The sequence below is a fragment of the Ascaphus truei genome, chromosome 21 (genome assembly GCF_040206685.1).
Source record: "Ascaphus truei isolate aAscTru1 chromosome 21, aAscTru1.hap1, whole genome shotgun sequence".
Taxonomy (NCBI): Eukaryota; Metazoa; Chordata; class Amphibia; order Anura; family Ascaphidae; genus Ascaphus; species Ascaphus truei.
In genome coordinates, this window is record NC_134503.1 from 6,364,351 (window position 1) to 6,382,242 (window position 17,892).

Sequence of the window (17,892 nt, forward strand, 5' to 3'; positions counted from 1 at the left end):
TCTGCCGTCCTTTGCCCTTTGTGTAGGGTGCTAGTCACAAGAAATGACAACAGTTTGGTAGAGAGAAAGAAAAATTCCCCGGTAGAGATCCGGCATATCAAAGACCACGTCGAAATAATGAAACTATTTTTTTTTTTTAAAGATCATAATTAAAGAATTAAGAAAATAAACCCTAAAGTTAGCCAGAGATTATGTATTTGTTGGATAGTTTATTTAAAATGAAGGTTTTCAGGATCCTTCTTAACAGACTGGCAAATTCAATTATCTGTTAAATGTGCGGAGACAGGATATGCATGATACAAGAATCTTGCAAATGTAGCCACTCCAGTCCTGGCATGGCCGACAGCCCCATTGTCCTTAAGTTGGTCTAATAAAGATACCAATTGGGTTTTTTTTCCCCAGACCAAGTTCTCCTTTAAAAAAAGCCTTTGAAATCCACACAGAACACATTATGGGAAGCCGTGCAGATCCAATGGGTGTCTTGGCAGTGACGGGGTTAATGGCAGGCTCTAATTTAGTGTTTGGAAAGAGCCAGGCTGCCTCCACGCGGGATGCAATGAGATAGGAGCGCTCAGCGTGTGAATAAAGTGCACCTTCTCCCCCCCTGGTCTCAGGAGAAGGGGCACAGGGATGCAGAGGCACAGTGGCCAGCAGCAGTCCCACACATTTGTATATTCAGTAAGCTATTTGCAGTATTTCAAGAAAAAGATGTGTTTTTTGAAAGAGCGTTTTGTATACGATATTAACCGTTCTAGTAGTAAACTTGCAAATAAACGTGTACATGTGTGTGTATAAAAATAGGGAGTCAGCACACCTTAATAAGTGAAGCATATGTTGGTGAGTGCACTGGGTGAAGTATATATGTGTACAGTAGGTGTATATGTGCACACTGGTGCTCATGATGTAATAGAAATGATTTGGTTGCACGTTATTACTGTGACTACTTATTGCCAATGGAAGGAGGATTTCAAAACATCATGTCTATATAGTTTAATTTGTTTAGCCTTCCCAAGCACAGCATCACGCCTTCCAAAGAGTTGCATATGTAGGATGATGGAAATACCATTAGTGGATTGATTTAGTGTAAGCAAGCACATTATTTAAGTTGGTTTACATGAATTTGGCTACTAGCGCACAATTCTCTAACCTTGTGACATCATAAGGCATCCATACAAAACACTAATGGACACTTCTACTGATACTGTACTTACAAAAAACTCTAGTGGCAGTGGAATTTGGGAAGCAATGTGTCGCTAGCTACTGCAGCAGTGAAGGGGTTACATCCATATAGCCGTTGTAACCCCTTGAGTGCTACCCCTGCACTCATTCTACTAACTGTATACTGTACTTGCTAGCAAACAAATGTGATCTAAACTCAATGCATAGGTTTATTAATATTTAACTTTCTTTGTGCATTTGAAGGCACACTTGATATACTGTAAAGATAAACAGATATCTATTGATATATGCACCCATATTTTGTTATTGAAAAAATATAGTAACAAATACTTACATGTTACTGAATAATGCATATTATACAGTACATATATAAACATGTTTTGTATACATATGTAGTAACATACAGTATATAGAAAACTATTATATATATTATTCATTCTATTGTTTGTATTTGTAATACAATATGTTTATTTTTTATCATATCACACACGTATTTCGGATTAAATATCTGCACGACTTATCTGGAATTTGATGAGTATTTGGCTCTGAAAATGTCTCTTTTTCGCTCCCCTTCACATCTAACAGTTGCAGATGAACAGTCTTCAACATTAATTGGGACCTGCTCGAATCTAAAGATGAGATGGTTTTGGCATTGCTCAGTGTTTACACCCCTGTGACAGCTCTGAATAATATTACAAACCCTTATTACAATCAGGGTTTCTTTTTTATGGGGGGGGGGGGGGTGGGTTTCGGACAGGTTGTGCGTCTCAAGAACATTCAAATCTATGAGAGATGGATTTTTCCCTTCCAAGCCATTTGTCTCAATCAAGTGGCCTTCATCTTTGGAAGGGGGAGAAAGAAGCCTTAACATGGATATATGAATTCTATAACCCAGATCAATGTGGGAATACGATTCCCTTAGCTCCCAGGCTGTAAAGACTAATGTGTATTTTTTTTTGCTGCCATAAAAATGGCTTGTTTAACGCTCCCAAAATGAGCAGGTGGCACTGTTTAACGATAATACACGTCCACCTCACCAAATCTCCATTTCCTTCCAGACATAGACGCATTAAACCCCTTTCACCGTGAGAGGGGCCAGCCACCTCGGTGCCTCTGCCAGTGAAAGGGTTAAGGACCCGTGCCTTCTGCCCTTTGCCCACATTACCATCCCATGGACGAGAACTCTCCCAAAGTTGGGGTGTCTCAGTTGGTGTTTGGATGAGGTTGGAAGGCATTGGGATTAGGTGATGGGGTAGGTAATAAATGTAAAACTCCCATCAAATGTCCTATTTTAAGTGGAATATGCATTAGTATTTGTGTTATGCAGTCAGACAGTACTTTTTGCAACGTCAGGATGATGTTGCTTGATCCCTGCCAATACACATGCTGTAGCATGCAGAATAGGGGTACTCCTGCCTGTTACCTCTTTCCTACTTGCAGTAAGTGGCAGACACTGCCGGCAACGAATGGGTTAATAAGTAATGATCTACAGGAACAAGGGTCTAAGATTCGAGTATTTGGGGTAGTTGGTGGTTCAGTAAGAATACTTACATTTTATTAGACAATTTTCTGGAAACAGTAAAACAAAAATGGCAGTTTCTAATTGGTACATCCACAATGGTTTGTTTGTTTGTATGTTTGTTTGTTTCACCTGCGTTTAACAATATTAGTTGTTGTAAAAATAATTATTGTTCAGCAAATGTTGCTCTTTTTGACATTATTCTATATATGCCCACGAGGCTATATGGGACCATTTTGGTCCAAAAATCCCCATTGATGTCAGATGATTTTGACATAAACTGCAGCTTGTGAGATCATAGAATTGACTCCTACAGCATGTGTCGGAGTCGTGAGAAGGGGTTTTACATCTAACATCAATGAACACTTCTTTATTAAAGTTTATTGTTGAAGTCCATGATCTTTCTTGTTTTTTTCCCCTTATTCGTTTCTTAACAATGAACAAGTCATAGAACTAAAACATGAGCTGAGACTGGAAAACACTATTTCATGTTTGGATGATACGGATGCAACCACCCATGAAAATGAACATGCATAATGATACCGAGTATGTCAGTTGTTCCTGGATAACTGAAATATACTGGCATAAAACAGCCCCTTTCCACACACCCTTACCAGATTTAGCATGCAGAGTATTGTGAGCTCTGACCCCTAGCAAATAAAGAGAATTCTTCACCACTGTTGAGCTTTTTTTGTATTGATGTTTGTATTGGGATAAAAGGCATTACGGGAAGCAGTACTGAATTGCTGTCATGTAGTGATACTTGGTATTGCTTTGCATTGTGGAGGTAGCTCTAGACTAGAGCATAAGCAACGTAAGCAATGTATTCCCTGGCCCTTGATGCATTTCCTACATCTCTACCTCCTTCCATACATCATACCTACAGCGTTAAGGATTTATGGACTTCAACTGATAGCCAATCATCATTATCATTTCTTTTAAGACCTCCCAAAAAGCCAGCACCATTACTGTTGAAATGTAGCATGCACATTAGAACTTGGAAGTGCTCACCAACCCACTACTTATATTATTATTTGCACCACACTATGCAGAGCACAGCGATCTACAGAGACCGAATACCTCATATCTAAGACAGCCTTATCTAAGTCTATTCACAATAGTCTGTGCCAGGTGCTTCCCTCAATGCAATGCCTCCTGCAGATGCAGGATCATGTAGACAGGCATGATGCTGATTTCCAGCCCCCAATGTCCATGAGTGCTGCCCAGGTATTACAGTATGTGATGCGCATTGCATGTTGATGGGAACTTCCAGTGTCTATTCTAGTGCAGATAATGATAGGATCCTCACTCAGCGAAGCTGGTAGAATAAAGGTTGGATCGGGGATGGGCAATTCCAGTCTTCAAGGGCCACCCACAGGTCAGGTTTTCAGGATATCACTGCTTCAGCACCGGTGGCTCAATCAGTGGCTCAGTCAAAAACTGGGCCGCTGATTGAGCCACCTGTGCTGAAACAGGGACTGAGCCACCTGTGCTGAAGCAGGGACTGAGCCACCTGTGCTGAAGCAGGGATATCCTGCAAATCTGACCTGTTGGTGGCCCTTGAGGACTGGAGTTGCCCACACCTGGGTTAGACCCACACTGACTCCATGCAGTGCTTAGCAGAGTATAGATACAGCCTAATCATGTTAACATTGAACAAATACATTACTGACTAGATAACTACATAACTTCATAAATGCAATGAGTTGCTAACCCCTACAGTGCTGGGTGGCATGCCACACAGGGCAAAGCAGCACTTTGAAATGCGTTGGGGGTTCAGCTATAGAGCAATATGTCACTGGCCTTTCTGACGCTAGGAAGAAACCTAATTTCAGGCTGGGTTGGGACAGTCAATTTTTACATAGGGTTTTAACTTGTTCAGTGCTGGAAGCACATGGCCTATCCAGCACTGAGAAAGTTGATGTCAGCCTGCATTGTACATAATCTATTATGACAATCAGGCATCCTGGGAGTTGAGTTACCATTGAATAATCTACATTTGTAGGGAAATCTGAGAATTATTTTACATAAACCCTGAAGTCATGTTATCACTTCTACCATCACTCCTAAGCTTCTCACAATTCCGTTATTAAAATACTGTAACCATACCGTATATGAATCTTAGAATAAAGGGGTTACCAGCTTCACTTGTAATGGGGAATTACAGTGGATTTCTCCACAATGCATCCCAGCAGCCATCAAACATCAACCTGATTCATCGGACAAATGCTAGAATTGCTTATGCCAAGATATATAAATACGTCCGGCCTAAGCTTATAGGGCTCCGTGTTGAGCAACAAGTGACACACTGTCCTCATTTGCATGTCATTACCCAGAATCCCTGGCTGCAGTGGAAGCGCTGTATGCTAAGAGATAATGGGGAAAGGCAGGGGTTGGGTGCTCTCAAGTGTTATTTTTATTTCATTAAATAAATAAATTCAAAAGCTCCCAAAAACGAAAAGCTGTCGACGTGTAAAAGACAAAGTATCTGCTGTGGGAATCTGATTGGGAGATTTAGTGGGAGACGGTTGATTTCCAAGAAGATACATTTTTAAACATGTAATTTGTGCCTTTATCTCTTGCAGGGCACTATTGACGGAGGACCTTTTTGTCACTCATCTCAACACAGGTCCTTGCAATGAGTAGAAAAAAAGGCCAGTGGAAAGGAGAGACATCTGTGCTTAAACCGATGGGGTTCCTACATTAGGTAATGCTCTGGCCATTTTATTGCTGACTTCCCAAGAAGCTCGGTCCCTTCCAAGCCTAGTAAAGACTAATCAGAAAGAGCAATGGGATTCCTTTATAAGATATACACTTCCAAAGTCTGCTTCCTTGTCCCTTCATGACAAACGCTACCACCGAAGTCCTAGGAAGCTGTATAAAAGAACTGAGTTAAAAACAGACATGTGCAGACTTTCCCATCGCCATTCGGCCATCATCCCCGGAATGTGCACCTTTAAGATCATCTGATCTTCGCTTCTTTCGGTATATGTTTTAATGTGCAAAGAAGGATTGTTGCACAGGGAATTGTAAGACCTGGAGACCATTATAATTAGACAACGGCTGCTCACTGCTCTTGCTGTGAATAATTCTAACCATCTTATTGCATCCAGTTTAACCTTCAGCTGTGCAGGACTTCCAGAAGTGTATTTATACCTGTAGATGAGGCTTTTCCATGCTGATCCTGACAGTAGCACCTGAGCCCCCTGAAGTTCCCCCTCCGAGGGTCATAGGCATCTCCTCTCCCAGTGGCTCTTGGTGCCAGTTACCATGCTGTCGTTGGCTACCCTTCTTGTACACTGCCTCCCTCTGGCCATGGGACACTATGATATGTGCAAGTCCTGGGTGACATCCGATGTGGGCCCCTCTTGGGAATTTTATGCCTGTCAACCCAAGCCCATGGTATTGAAGGAGTATGCGATGGTGAAAGTGGATCCCCCTGGAATAACCTGTGGCGACCCCCCTGAGCGTTTCTGCACACACGTGAGTACATGTGGAATATGAATGTTTTCATGGGTTAGGGCAGAGTAGTATCAGCGAAACTGCATTACAAACCCTGTGAGACGACAAGGATTCAGTGGAATTCAATATTGCCGGATCTCCAAGTTAATGAGCCGATTCTAAATTCCGTGGGATTTATTGAGCCAAAGGTCCCACTGGTCTCTGTATTGATACTCTGCAGAAGAAAAGACACGAGCAGTAGATGCCTTCTCTATCTGTGTTACACTACTTCTAAGAATAACAATGTATTTTTTTTTATAGGGCTGGCAGTATATAGCACTGAGCACATACATATAGAATGCACCGACATAAGTGATCCCTACCCGGCTGATATAATATAATGTTAGGTGTTAAAAACTGACTTTCTCACTGGAACAGGAGAGAGAGAGAGAGAGAGAGAGAGAGAGAGAGAGAGAGAGAGAGAGAGAGAGAGAGAGAGAGAACAGACTCTGATGTACGTGGTCTAAAACAGATACACCATGATATACACAAATCTAAATGTCCACACACTCACAAATATACATGAGATACACACACAAAACCTGTCACTGCTCCATTCTGTCTCCTCCTCTCCTTGGCCCCACCCCCAGGCTCATGACACCTCCTCCTGATTGACTGCATTACCTAGCAGCAGCCAATCAGGATGGAGGAAGCTGCCCAGCCCCCTAGCAACAGCCCTGCTCCCTCCCTGCTCAAGGAAATCCTGTGGCCCCCAAGCCGGTCAGGTCACTATGTCCAGAGACGTAATACCGGTATACACATACACGCCCAGAGAGGAAATACCGGTATACACACACACGCCCAGAGAGGCAATACCGGTATACACATACACGCCCAGAGAGGTAATACCGGTATACACATACATGTCCAGTATTACCTCTAACTTTTTACTGGACAGAGTGTCCACATACAGGACACCTGGAGACCCTACAAACCTCTATGTCTTATACGTCCTGACATGCATTACATTTTTGCAAGTTGTTGTTCCTTGCATTGTTTTAACATTATTTCCTCACGCTGTTTCACCATCTTACACAGACAAAAACGTGGGAAAGTGGTAAAAGTCCAGTGTGTGCAGCGCTGTTCTAAATCACGAATGTGTCCCTAGCACGAATTCTATTTCACTGTTACATGTAATACACCCTCTTACAGCAGCTGCAATGTCTTGGGGCGCTTTTAATCTGCCCACAAGCAAATCCCAATACCAACAAGTCGAAAATAAATAAACCTTTGTTCTTTTCTATACACTAATTCTCTATGTTCAATAATCTGCCATTCAAATGAGCTGATCTGGGTTTTTTTCCTCCATGATAAAATATTGATGGTCGAGCAGCCAGGTCTTCTTAGAAGTCTCTGTGCATCCAGCTCTTATCCCTCACAAGCTTTTAGACATCACAACACTTTTTCTACTTTGTAAGCATTTTTTTGAGTCTCCAATCAATAATGCACTTAGAGGCTGTGATACAGTTTGTCAGCACATGGGCTGGTCCACTTTCGTGGGGCCACCGCTCCGGTTCACGGGGACTAGTAACATGTCTCCCCCAAATCCTCACCGAATCAGTATACAGCAGGGGTGGGCAACTCCGGTCCTCAAGGGCCATCAAGAAGTCAGGTTTTAAGGATATCCCTGCTTCAGCACAGGTTGACTCAGTCACAATGACTGAGCCACGGAAACAGCTACCTGTGCTGAAGCAGGGATATCCCTAATACCTGCCCTGTTGGTAGCCCTTGGGCACTGGAGTTGGCCACCCATGGTATACAGTATGCACACACATGTACACACATGCACACACATGCACACACATCGCACACATCGCACTTTGCTACCAATGCATTGCTGACCCACAGGCAGCAAAGTGATTCCGATTGATGCAATTAGAACATTCTGTTGCATCAATGGCATGGAACGTGCTGGGCTGAGTTTCAAACAGGACGCTGGACTTTTGCAGCAAAGAGAGCGGAAAATTGCTGCAGTCGCAGATGCAAAATGTTGGTACAGTATATACCATTCTAATAATGCTCAGAGCAACTCGTCCCCTAACCGCTTGTATAACCACACCCAGTACTCTGACGGGGGCAGGGCACTGCGAATGTAAGGGCCTTACACTCAGTGCCAACCTAACCGCATAATGCACATTGGCAAACTTAGATACACATCCCATCCAAATTTATTGAGAGCGCTAATTCAGTGCACAGACTCTATAATCAGTGGTCCTACATACTCCCCCATTCTTTAGAGGTGCAGTCCCTTCGAGGACCAATGGCAGGGACACGTTAATTGGATTTAAATGTAAGGGATTCATTTATAAATAATGTTTCTCTGGATGCACAGAGACGTCTAAAAGAGGACCTGTCCGTTCCACCATCAATATTTTATCATGGGGGGGGGAAAAAAGCAGATCGTTTGAATGGCAGATTATTGAAGAAGGATATTGAATATAGAGAATTGGTGTATGGGGTGTAGCTCGACAGAGCTGCCTACAGCGGACCGGGAGAAAAGGAAACAAGTGTTCTCTATTCACGGGATACAAATGGGTAACATTTGCAGTGGAACTTTTCCAGCCTGGAACTCTCGCCCGTGCTCAAGCATGTGAGCCCGATGAGCCCTTGGGTGGCAGAAACGGGAGAGGATGGGTGTCTGCTTCCGTTTTTCGACCAGGCTGGCCGTCCCTAAAAAAAACAAGTTAGTGCCCATAGCCACAAAAGGTGCCAAGCTTCAGCACGCCTTTGCTCACAGTCATATGCGCGGAAGCGGAGGCGTGCTAAAGCTCAGCACCCTTTTGTGTGTCTGAGCCTAAGTGCCCATAACATACATCCTAAGGGCCTCTGGCTTGCTGGGACCCCCGTGCTGTACCGAACACTTCGTAAAGGGCCTGTAACTGCGAAGGTTAACATCCGTAAGGAAGCCTATCACGCTGACAAATGTTTTACATTATTTCTGGGACTGACCGTTTAAAGTAGGGGTCTCAAACTCAGTCCTCAGGGGCCACCAACAGGCCAGGTTTTATAGCTATCCCTGCTTCAGCACAGGTGGCTCAATCAGTGGCTCCGTCTTTGATTGAGCCACCTGTGCTGAAGCAGGGATATCCATAAAACCTGGACTGTTGGTGGACCTTGAGGGCTGAATTTGAGACCCCTAATTTAAACCATTGGTGGGCCACATGCTGCCCACGGGGGCTTCACCTGCGGCCCCCCACCGCCCCAGCAGCCTGCTCTCCCTCTCTGCCCAGTGCAGAGGGAGCAGCGAAGTTATTGCTGTAGATTGACGCTTCTCCCCCGGTCCCTTAGAGTTAAATGCTGCTCTGCACCTGTGCAGGGATGTATATATCATGTATATATCATGTATATATCATGTATGTATCGGTGCCTGGGAATTACGTTTATTTATTAGCTCAGAAACCCACGATCTCACTCATCCTAATCCCTGGACCCTGCCAGTTATTTCCTGCCGTCTATGGATGTGTAGCAGTTTACCAGACCACTGACCCAGAATGGGCATTTGCTGTAACACCTAAGATAGATCAGGGGAGCACAAACTAGGGGGCGGGAGATTTTTCTGGGGGCGCGCGGCGGTAGCAGAGGCCCCGCGCTCTTCACTAAGGCATTTAAATGAAAGGCCGGGGATTCTCGTGAGGCCTCTGCAACTCCCAAAATACCGTGATTCAGCCGGCTGTGTGACGCGTCACCATAGCAACGCGGCGTCAAATGACGATGTGGGGTCATGTGTCGTCACACACACGTCAAATGACGCCGCGGGTCACGTGACGTCACATGATCCCGCCGCGTCATTTGACGCAGCTCCAAGACAGGGGGGGTGCGCGAGCACCAGGACAGTCAAGACATGGGGGCGCAACAGCAAAAGTTTGCGCTCCCCTTAGATAGATACTTAAAGCTGCAGACCAAAAAAAAAAATCAGTTCTGTACTATGTGAAAACACTCGCAGCATTTAAAAACAAAAAACAACACCTCAGAATTACATATTTAATGTTATATAATGTAACAAGCATTTTTTGTTTCTATAGCAACCATTTACAAAGTCACATCCCCTTCCTCTTCTGAACCAGGCTCTGGCACACCCCTTTTTGAGCCCTGCCCTCTCTCTAGCAGTGCACCAATTGTATCTAGTGACAGGGTTTTTTAGGGCACTAGTCCCAGTAATCAGGGCTCAGAGAGAACAGAATGTTGTCTTTATAGTAATAAAGTTCACTGATGTTGGGGGTATCCAAATAATGAAAGCTGCGTGAGACTCAATGTATAATGCCTGTGTTGAAACATAAAGTCCTGTGTAGGTCTCTGTGAAAAGCTGACTGACCAAACATATATACCATGACTGGCCTATCAGCTAAATCAATGAGACAAACATGAGCTATGAGGTAATAACGGCAAAACCGGCGGAGTACTCACGAATACAGCAACACAGTCCCCATGTAGAGCGTGCCTCACGCTGAAGATAACAAGGAGAGAACAGTCCGGAAGCGGAGCACAGCAGCAGTGAAACAAGCAGGGGCTACAAGCCAGCAGGAACATTAAAAACCTTTATTGCGTGGTGGTGGGGGGGGTCAGAACACACTCTGACGCGTTTCGGGAATGATCCCTTTGTCTAAGTATCTAGTGACTGCCTGGTCACATGATCTTGCATCTTGGGTCCTCTTCTGCTGCACTGACAGCCATTTCGTGAACCCCTGAGCCGAATCTTCGCCGATCGATCACAGGATAACGGATCGATCGGCAACTTATCTAATTACTTATCATTGTGTGGATTGTATTGATGTTCATATTTTTTTTTTCATTAAACGGCAGCTTTAATACATACCCAGTGCGTATGATGATGTGTTAGCGCCAGACATGGTATGGGAGTAAATGTGTTCTGCTAACCCTGTCCTCTTCTTACTCACAGCAGTCAGGTCTTCCACCTTCATACATGTATGTGTATCTTTATATAGCACCCATAGTGTGCTCCGCTCTTTACACAAGAGACAATGTAGTAGAGGGACTTATAATACAATTAGGGCAGCAAAGTCAGACACTAGGAAAAACTCCCTGCCCCGGCCGGGAAGTTTACAATCTTTATTGCTGCTGGGGGAATGAGTAATGTATGTATGTCTATCTTTATATAGTGCCATCCACCTACTCAGCGCTTTACAGCAGTAACACACGGGACACGATAGGAATAAGCACTGCATACACAAAAGTAACATTAGGAAAAGGAGTCCCTGCCCCGAAGAGCTTACAATCTAATCTATACTGTTCTCTAGCAATTAACCCCTTTCAGCCTGCCATGCAGGGGGCACCTCACTGACAGTGAAGGGTCTTGAAGACCCCTCTGTTCCTTGCACTGGCTCAGCTCCCAGCAGATGGGTGCAGGGCACTGCAGGGCGCCCCAGAAGCATCAGCTGATGTGAGGATAACAGCTCATGCTGGGGGGGGGGGGGAAGCGCTGACCTGCAGACTCATCCAGCACTCAGCCCGAACACGCACATTATCCTCTTATCCCTGGTATCGGAAACACAGAGGGGATTAACCCCTGCACTGCCAAATCCTCTCTCGCTCCCAGGGCGTTGGGGGAAAGCTTTGCAGCAGCATTGCACCCAGGGCACTAAACAGGAGGTTAGGTGTGGCTTAGTGGTTAAGTAACTAGCCTTTGAATTGGGAGGTCCCAGGTAAGGATGCTGTCAGCACGTCCGTGTGGAGAAGGAACATGCAGTGTATTTTTTATTGCTGTCACTTCCCCTATCGGAAGGGTGAAAACAGATTCTCCCGGGCCTACCTGTGATATATACTGTAGGCTGTAGGCTGTAGGGCTTTACGCAAGATACGCTCATATAACAGCACCCCCATATTGCTTGTCCAGGACAGGGGAGCATGGGGATTGTGTTTGTAGCTATGACGTTAGAGGGGGGGTTCCCTGAAGTTAGAGGGGGGGGTTCCCTGAAATTAAAGGGAGGTTCCCAGAAGTAAGAGGGGGGTTCCCACAAGTTAGAGCGGGGTTCCTGAAATTAGAGGGGGGTTCCCTGAAATTAGATGGGAGTCCCTGAAGTTAGAGGGGGGTCACTGAACTTAGAGGGGGGTTCCCTGAGGAGAGGCGTGAGAAACACTTTTGTATCAAAATCTGTCAGCTGCAAAGAAAAACACCAGATTAAGCAAACAAGCAAAAAAAAAACCACTGTTTTTATGTACCCCTCTTTACATGGTGTGCAACACGCTGTGTGTATGTCTACTTTTAAAATGGCCGCTGTTTACTCACGACCAAAGTCAGCAATCATTGACATTTGGGGAATTAACGGCGAAAAAGGGATTTTAATAAAAGTTATTATTATTTTTTTTTTTTTTTTACCAGTGAGACTCTAGAGCAGGGGTGAGCAACTTCAGTCCTCAAGAGCCACCAACAGGTCAGGTTTTAAGGATATCCATACTTCAGCATAGGTGGCTCAATCAGTGGCTCAGTCAAAGATTGAGCCACTGATTAAGCCACATGTGCTGAAGCATGAACTGATTGTGCCACCTGTGCTGAAGCAGGGACTGATTGAGCCACCTGTGCTGAAGCAGGGAAATCCTTAAAACCTGACCTGTTGGTGGCCCTTGAGGACTGGATTTGACCACTCCTGATATAGGTCAATTGCCCCTCTCCTAAAATATCAGCGAGACAGGCTCGGCGTGTCAGTGCCAGACGCGCACACTGCGGTATTCATGCGCTCACGTGGCCCCCCGAGTTTGGGAGAGGTGCAGCGTGTCCTCATCTGCAGGATTACTGATAACATTGTAATAACCATGTAAGCGGATCACAAATCTCCCGGGGCCTTATTAAAGGGCTCTATCGTCTTTAAGTACCGAACTCGGCGTGTCCGTGCTGTCCCTGTGCACAGCTGTGTGCAGAACATCAGCAGAGGGGGGGGGGGGGAGGAGATAGCAGGTGGGCGGAGGAGGTGGGATCGCAGACCTCTCCACTGCTATCCATGGTGTAGAACCACCACTCTTATCTACACAGGGTGTGTGTGTGTTCCTATACACAAACACACACATTCTGATCCATGGTGTAGAACCACCACTCTTATCTGCACAGGATATGTGTATGTTCCTATACACAAACACACACATTCTAATCCATGGTGTAGAACCACCACTCTTATCTGCACAGGATGTGTGTGTGTGTTCCTATACACAAACACACATATTCTGATCCATGGTGTAGAACCACCACTCTTATCTGCACAGGATGTGTGTGTTCCTATACACAAACACACAACTTCTGATCCATGGTGTAGAACCACCACTCTTATCTGCACAGGATGTGTGTGTGTTCCTATACACAAACACACACATTCTGATCCATGGTGTAGAACCACCACTCTTATCTACACAGGATGTGTGTGTGTGTGTGTGTTCCTATACACAAACACAAACATTCTGATCCATGGTGTAGATCCACCACTCATCTGCACAGGATGTGTGTGTGTGTTCCTATACACAAACACACACATTCTGATACATGGTGTAGAACCACCACTCTTATCTGCACAGGATGTGTGTGTGTGTTCCTATACACAAACACACACATTCTGATCCATGGTGTAGAACCACCACTCTTATCTACACAGGATGTGTGTGTGTTCCTATACACAAACACACACATTCTGATCCATGGTGTAGAACCACCACTCTTATCTACACAGGGTGTGTGTGTGTTCCTATACACAAACACACACATTCTGATCCATGGTGTAGAACCACCACTCATCTGCACAGGATTTGTGTGTGTGTTCCTATACACAAACACACACATTCTGATACATGGTGTAGAACCACCACTCTTATCTGCACAGGATGTGTGTGTGTTCCTATACACAAACACACACATTCTGATCCATGGTGCACAACCACCACTCTTATCTGCACAGGATGTGTGTCTGTGTTCCTATACACAAACACACATTCTGATCCATGGTGTAGAACCACCACTCTTATCTGCACAGGATGTGTGTGTGTTCCTATACACAAACACACACATTCTGATCCATGGTGTAGAACCACCACTCATCTGCACAGGATTTGTGTGTGTGTTCCTATACACAAACACACACATTCTGATCCATGGTGTAGAACCACCACTCTTATCTGCACAGGATGTGTGTGTGTTCCTATACACAAACACACACATTCTGATCCATGGTGTAGAACCACCACTCTTATCTGCACAGGATGTGTGTGTGTGTTCCTATACACAAACACACACATTCTGATCCATGGTGTAGACCCACCACTCTTATCTGCACAGGATGTGTGTGTGTTCCTATACACAAACACACACATTCTGATCCATGGTGTAGATCCACCACTCTTATCTGCACAGGATGTGTGTGTTCCTATACACAAACACACACATTCTGATCCATGGTGTAGATCCACCACTCTTATCTGCACAGGATGTGTGTGTTCCTATACACAAACACACACATTCTGAGATATTTGATGCCTTTTCTGACATTTGTAGCATAATATTGTATCATCTTTTCATGCTTTCTCCCCGAGAATATTCCCTTCATCCTAATGCGACTCAATGGGACTTTTTAGAAATCTCCCACAGTTTTAGCCCAAATCTCCTGGAATACGCTCTCACACGCTGCACTCGGGCAGGCTGGACGCCCTCCTATTACTTCTAAAGATTAGAGGCCAGTCATTTAGGCAATTTGCAGCACCATGGATAAATAATATACAGTAAGCTGTTTTTACAGTCCATCCGGTGTGACTATCTCACATGGGGCTGAAGCAGCGTTGGAGCGAGTAAAGACACTGGGGCTTATATTGTAAGCTCCGTTAGCGCTCTACCGAGCGATCTGTACTGAAAGCCCCATTGACTTGAATGGGGCTTTCCATGCAGAACGCACGGTAAAGCGGTAACGCAGCTTACAGAATAAGCCCCACTCACTGCACACTGCATGTGAAGCCGGGGAACCTGGTTCAATTCCCGGTGTCGGCTCCTTGTGACCTTGGGCGAGTCACTTTATCTCCCTGTGCCTCGGGCGCCAAAAACATAGATTGTAATCTCATCTGGGGCAGGGGCTGTGTCTGTAACATTCCTGTGTGCTGCGTCCCGCGCGCTACATTGTAACTGTGACGCGCTTTGAGTCCCGTTGTGAGAAAAGCGCTATAGGAAATAAATTATTATTATTATTTTATGTATTTGTGATTAGGACACAAAACAGCCAGGAATATATATGATCCAAGGGGAGTCAGTATTTTCTGCAGTTGTAGCCAACGTTACTGCACCCGATGGCACCTTTCACCCGGGTGACAGAGCGTGGGATCCGTGGCCGTTTCTCCGCTGGTGCCTTGTGTGCGTCCCGCTGCAACTCGCCGGCGACAGTAATGGCGGCGGCGGCACCTGTATATCTGAACTCACGGCAGCGTCACTGCTCTCCAATACCCCACTATACAGCTGCACCTGTGCTTGTGTCTGCGCTGGGTGAGAAGGGAATTTGGGTTTTCCTGTTGAGTGACGCTCTTCTTCTTAGTGACCTTGCAGCCCAATAACCTCTTTGGGGAGGATGGGGAAAAAAACTGAGCGAGAAGCCAGGGAGAAAAAAAGAAATCAATAAAGCCACAGAGAGCGAGAACATTAAGAGGAGCCAGATTTAGAAACTCTCCGAAACAGGGGCCCCATTTCCGCTCCGTAAATAATTTATCCGCGCTCAGAGTTTTCTTACCAGTAGGCAGGAAATAGCTTTTTCGCATATCAGGCTTTCCCCCACCTTTTTCTGCTTAGTGAGCAGCTGAAGATCAACTGGGCTTTTAATGCAGGTCCCTGTCCTACAGATCTAAGAACAATCCACAGCTCACACCTAATGACATGCCCGCCTGGCAGCTAAGTGGTTAAGGCAACTGGGCACTCAGTCATCATACCTGTCATATATTGCTGTGTGCATAGCACTGTCCCTGGCAGAATAATACACGTCTCCCCCACCTGGAACTGAGCCCCAACAACATGTAATATCTTCTCTAGTCCTGAGTAGAGATGGGAGAATTCTTTGGGACGAGTTTGGATCCGTAGCGGATTGGCCGGTTCCCTTAGTCCGCGAAGTTCAGCGAATCAATGTCAAAAAGGGCGACTCGCGGTTTGCAGCATTTTTTTTATTTATTATTACCAGTACACTCCACGGATTCCGCAACCTGTGGATAGAATCCAATCCGGGCGTTCAGCGATCCGTTCTTACGAATCCGCCAGCGGATCGCTGAATGCACGGACTGGATTCTACAAATCCGTCCACGGGTTGCATCCAATGGCGCGTTTTTGATGAATCCGCGCGGATTAAAACAGGCCCAAATGCGTTTGCCGATTTTACACCGCAATACGCATTTTGGGGGGGGAAGGTGCGAGAAAATCCAGGAAACGGATTTGGGCAGATTCTCCCATCTCTGGTCCAGACGGTTTAGAAATTAAACTGCAAGACTTAGGCCTCGGACATGCTTACCGCTGGCGTGCTGAGGCGCGCTGAGGCTCAGGAAAAGGGGGTGCTTTCCCTGGCCGTGCAGTTGGTTGCCCTGCGCGCCGTCAGGGGGCGGGCTGGGGGCGGGCCAGTGGCGTCACGTGCCCTGTCGCGCCGGCATGCGGGGGAATTTTAAAATTCCCTAAGACCTACGCTTCCACGCGCTTGCGGAAGCGTAGGTGAGCCCCTACTAAAGCCGCTTTAATTGCGGCTGTAGGGGCTCAGTGCTGAGCGGGAGCGCGCGTCAGCACGCTTCAGCAAGCAAGCAGATAACATGGCCGAGGCCTTAGATGAAATAGTGATGTGTGTTAGAAATGGTCATGTGTAGCTTTACATTTGCAATGGACTATGGGGGCTATACACCATAGTTCCTGGGCTGTGAAACTAGGGTTAAATATAATATAGCACTGGATTTATCAAGGTAAAAAGTCCCATACTAAGCAGTGGGTTTTTTTCTTTGATAAATCTGGTGCCCTATTTTTACATCTGTTTTGCAGCCGGGAAACTGTGATAGATAATAATCTATATTTAAAACAGTTGCCGTGTTCTGCTGTTCTTACCAGCAAAACAACAGGGGTAACAGCAGTCCAACCTGCCGTTTTAGATTTTTCCCCCCTTTAATATGAGCACCGAAACAATTCACACAATGATAAGTAATTAGATAAGTTGCCGATTGATCCGTTCTCCTGTGATCGATCGGTGAAGATTCGGCTCGGGGGTTCACTAAATGGCTGTCAGTGCAGCAGAAGAGGACCAAAGATGCAAAGTTCTGTGGGGAAGATCATGTGACCAGGCAGTCACTAGATACAATTGGTGCACTGCTAGAGAGAGGGCTGGGCTCAAAAAGGGGTGTGCCAGAGCCTGTCTCAGAAGAGGAAGGGGGTGTGACTTTGTAAATGGTTGCTATAGAAACAAAAAATGCTTGTTACATTACAACACATTAAATATGTCATTCAGAGTTGTCAAACAATCCCATTGTTTTTCTATGATATATACAGTGTAGTTATTTGATCCATAATTGCCCCAGTTTTGCCTTGATATATATGTAACCCTCCCTGCCTGGCTTCTAGGAAGATTACATTGGTGTATTATATAGCTACTCCGCATGGCTTACCCTGACTCAGGGGGCTGTATTCAGGTCGCTGGGCGATGAGTTAGCAAGGTTGTATAATAATGGACGCCAGGAACGTTTGTAGTACGTCTGTCATTTAT

At 45.4% G+C, this 17,892-nt stretch overlaps 1 protein-coding gene across 13 annotated transcripts in view; it reads left to right on the plus strand.

Moving 5' to 3' along the window:
* The window catches only part of NTNG2 (netrin G2), a 61,396-nt gene that overhangs the window by 3,475 nt on the left and 40,029 nt on the right, over window positions 1-17,892 (plus strand). For all 13 annotated transcript variants that reach the window (XM_075578729.1, XM_075578728.1, XM_075578733.1 and 10 more), the window contains exon 2: window positions 5,284-6,181. In XM_075578729.1, the coding sequence (XP_075434844.1) occupies window positions 5,969-6,181 (213 nt within the window). In that variant the 5' untranslated portion in view covers window positions 5,284-5,968. The remainder of the gene's footprint in view (window positions 1-5,283; window positions 6,182-17,892) is intronic.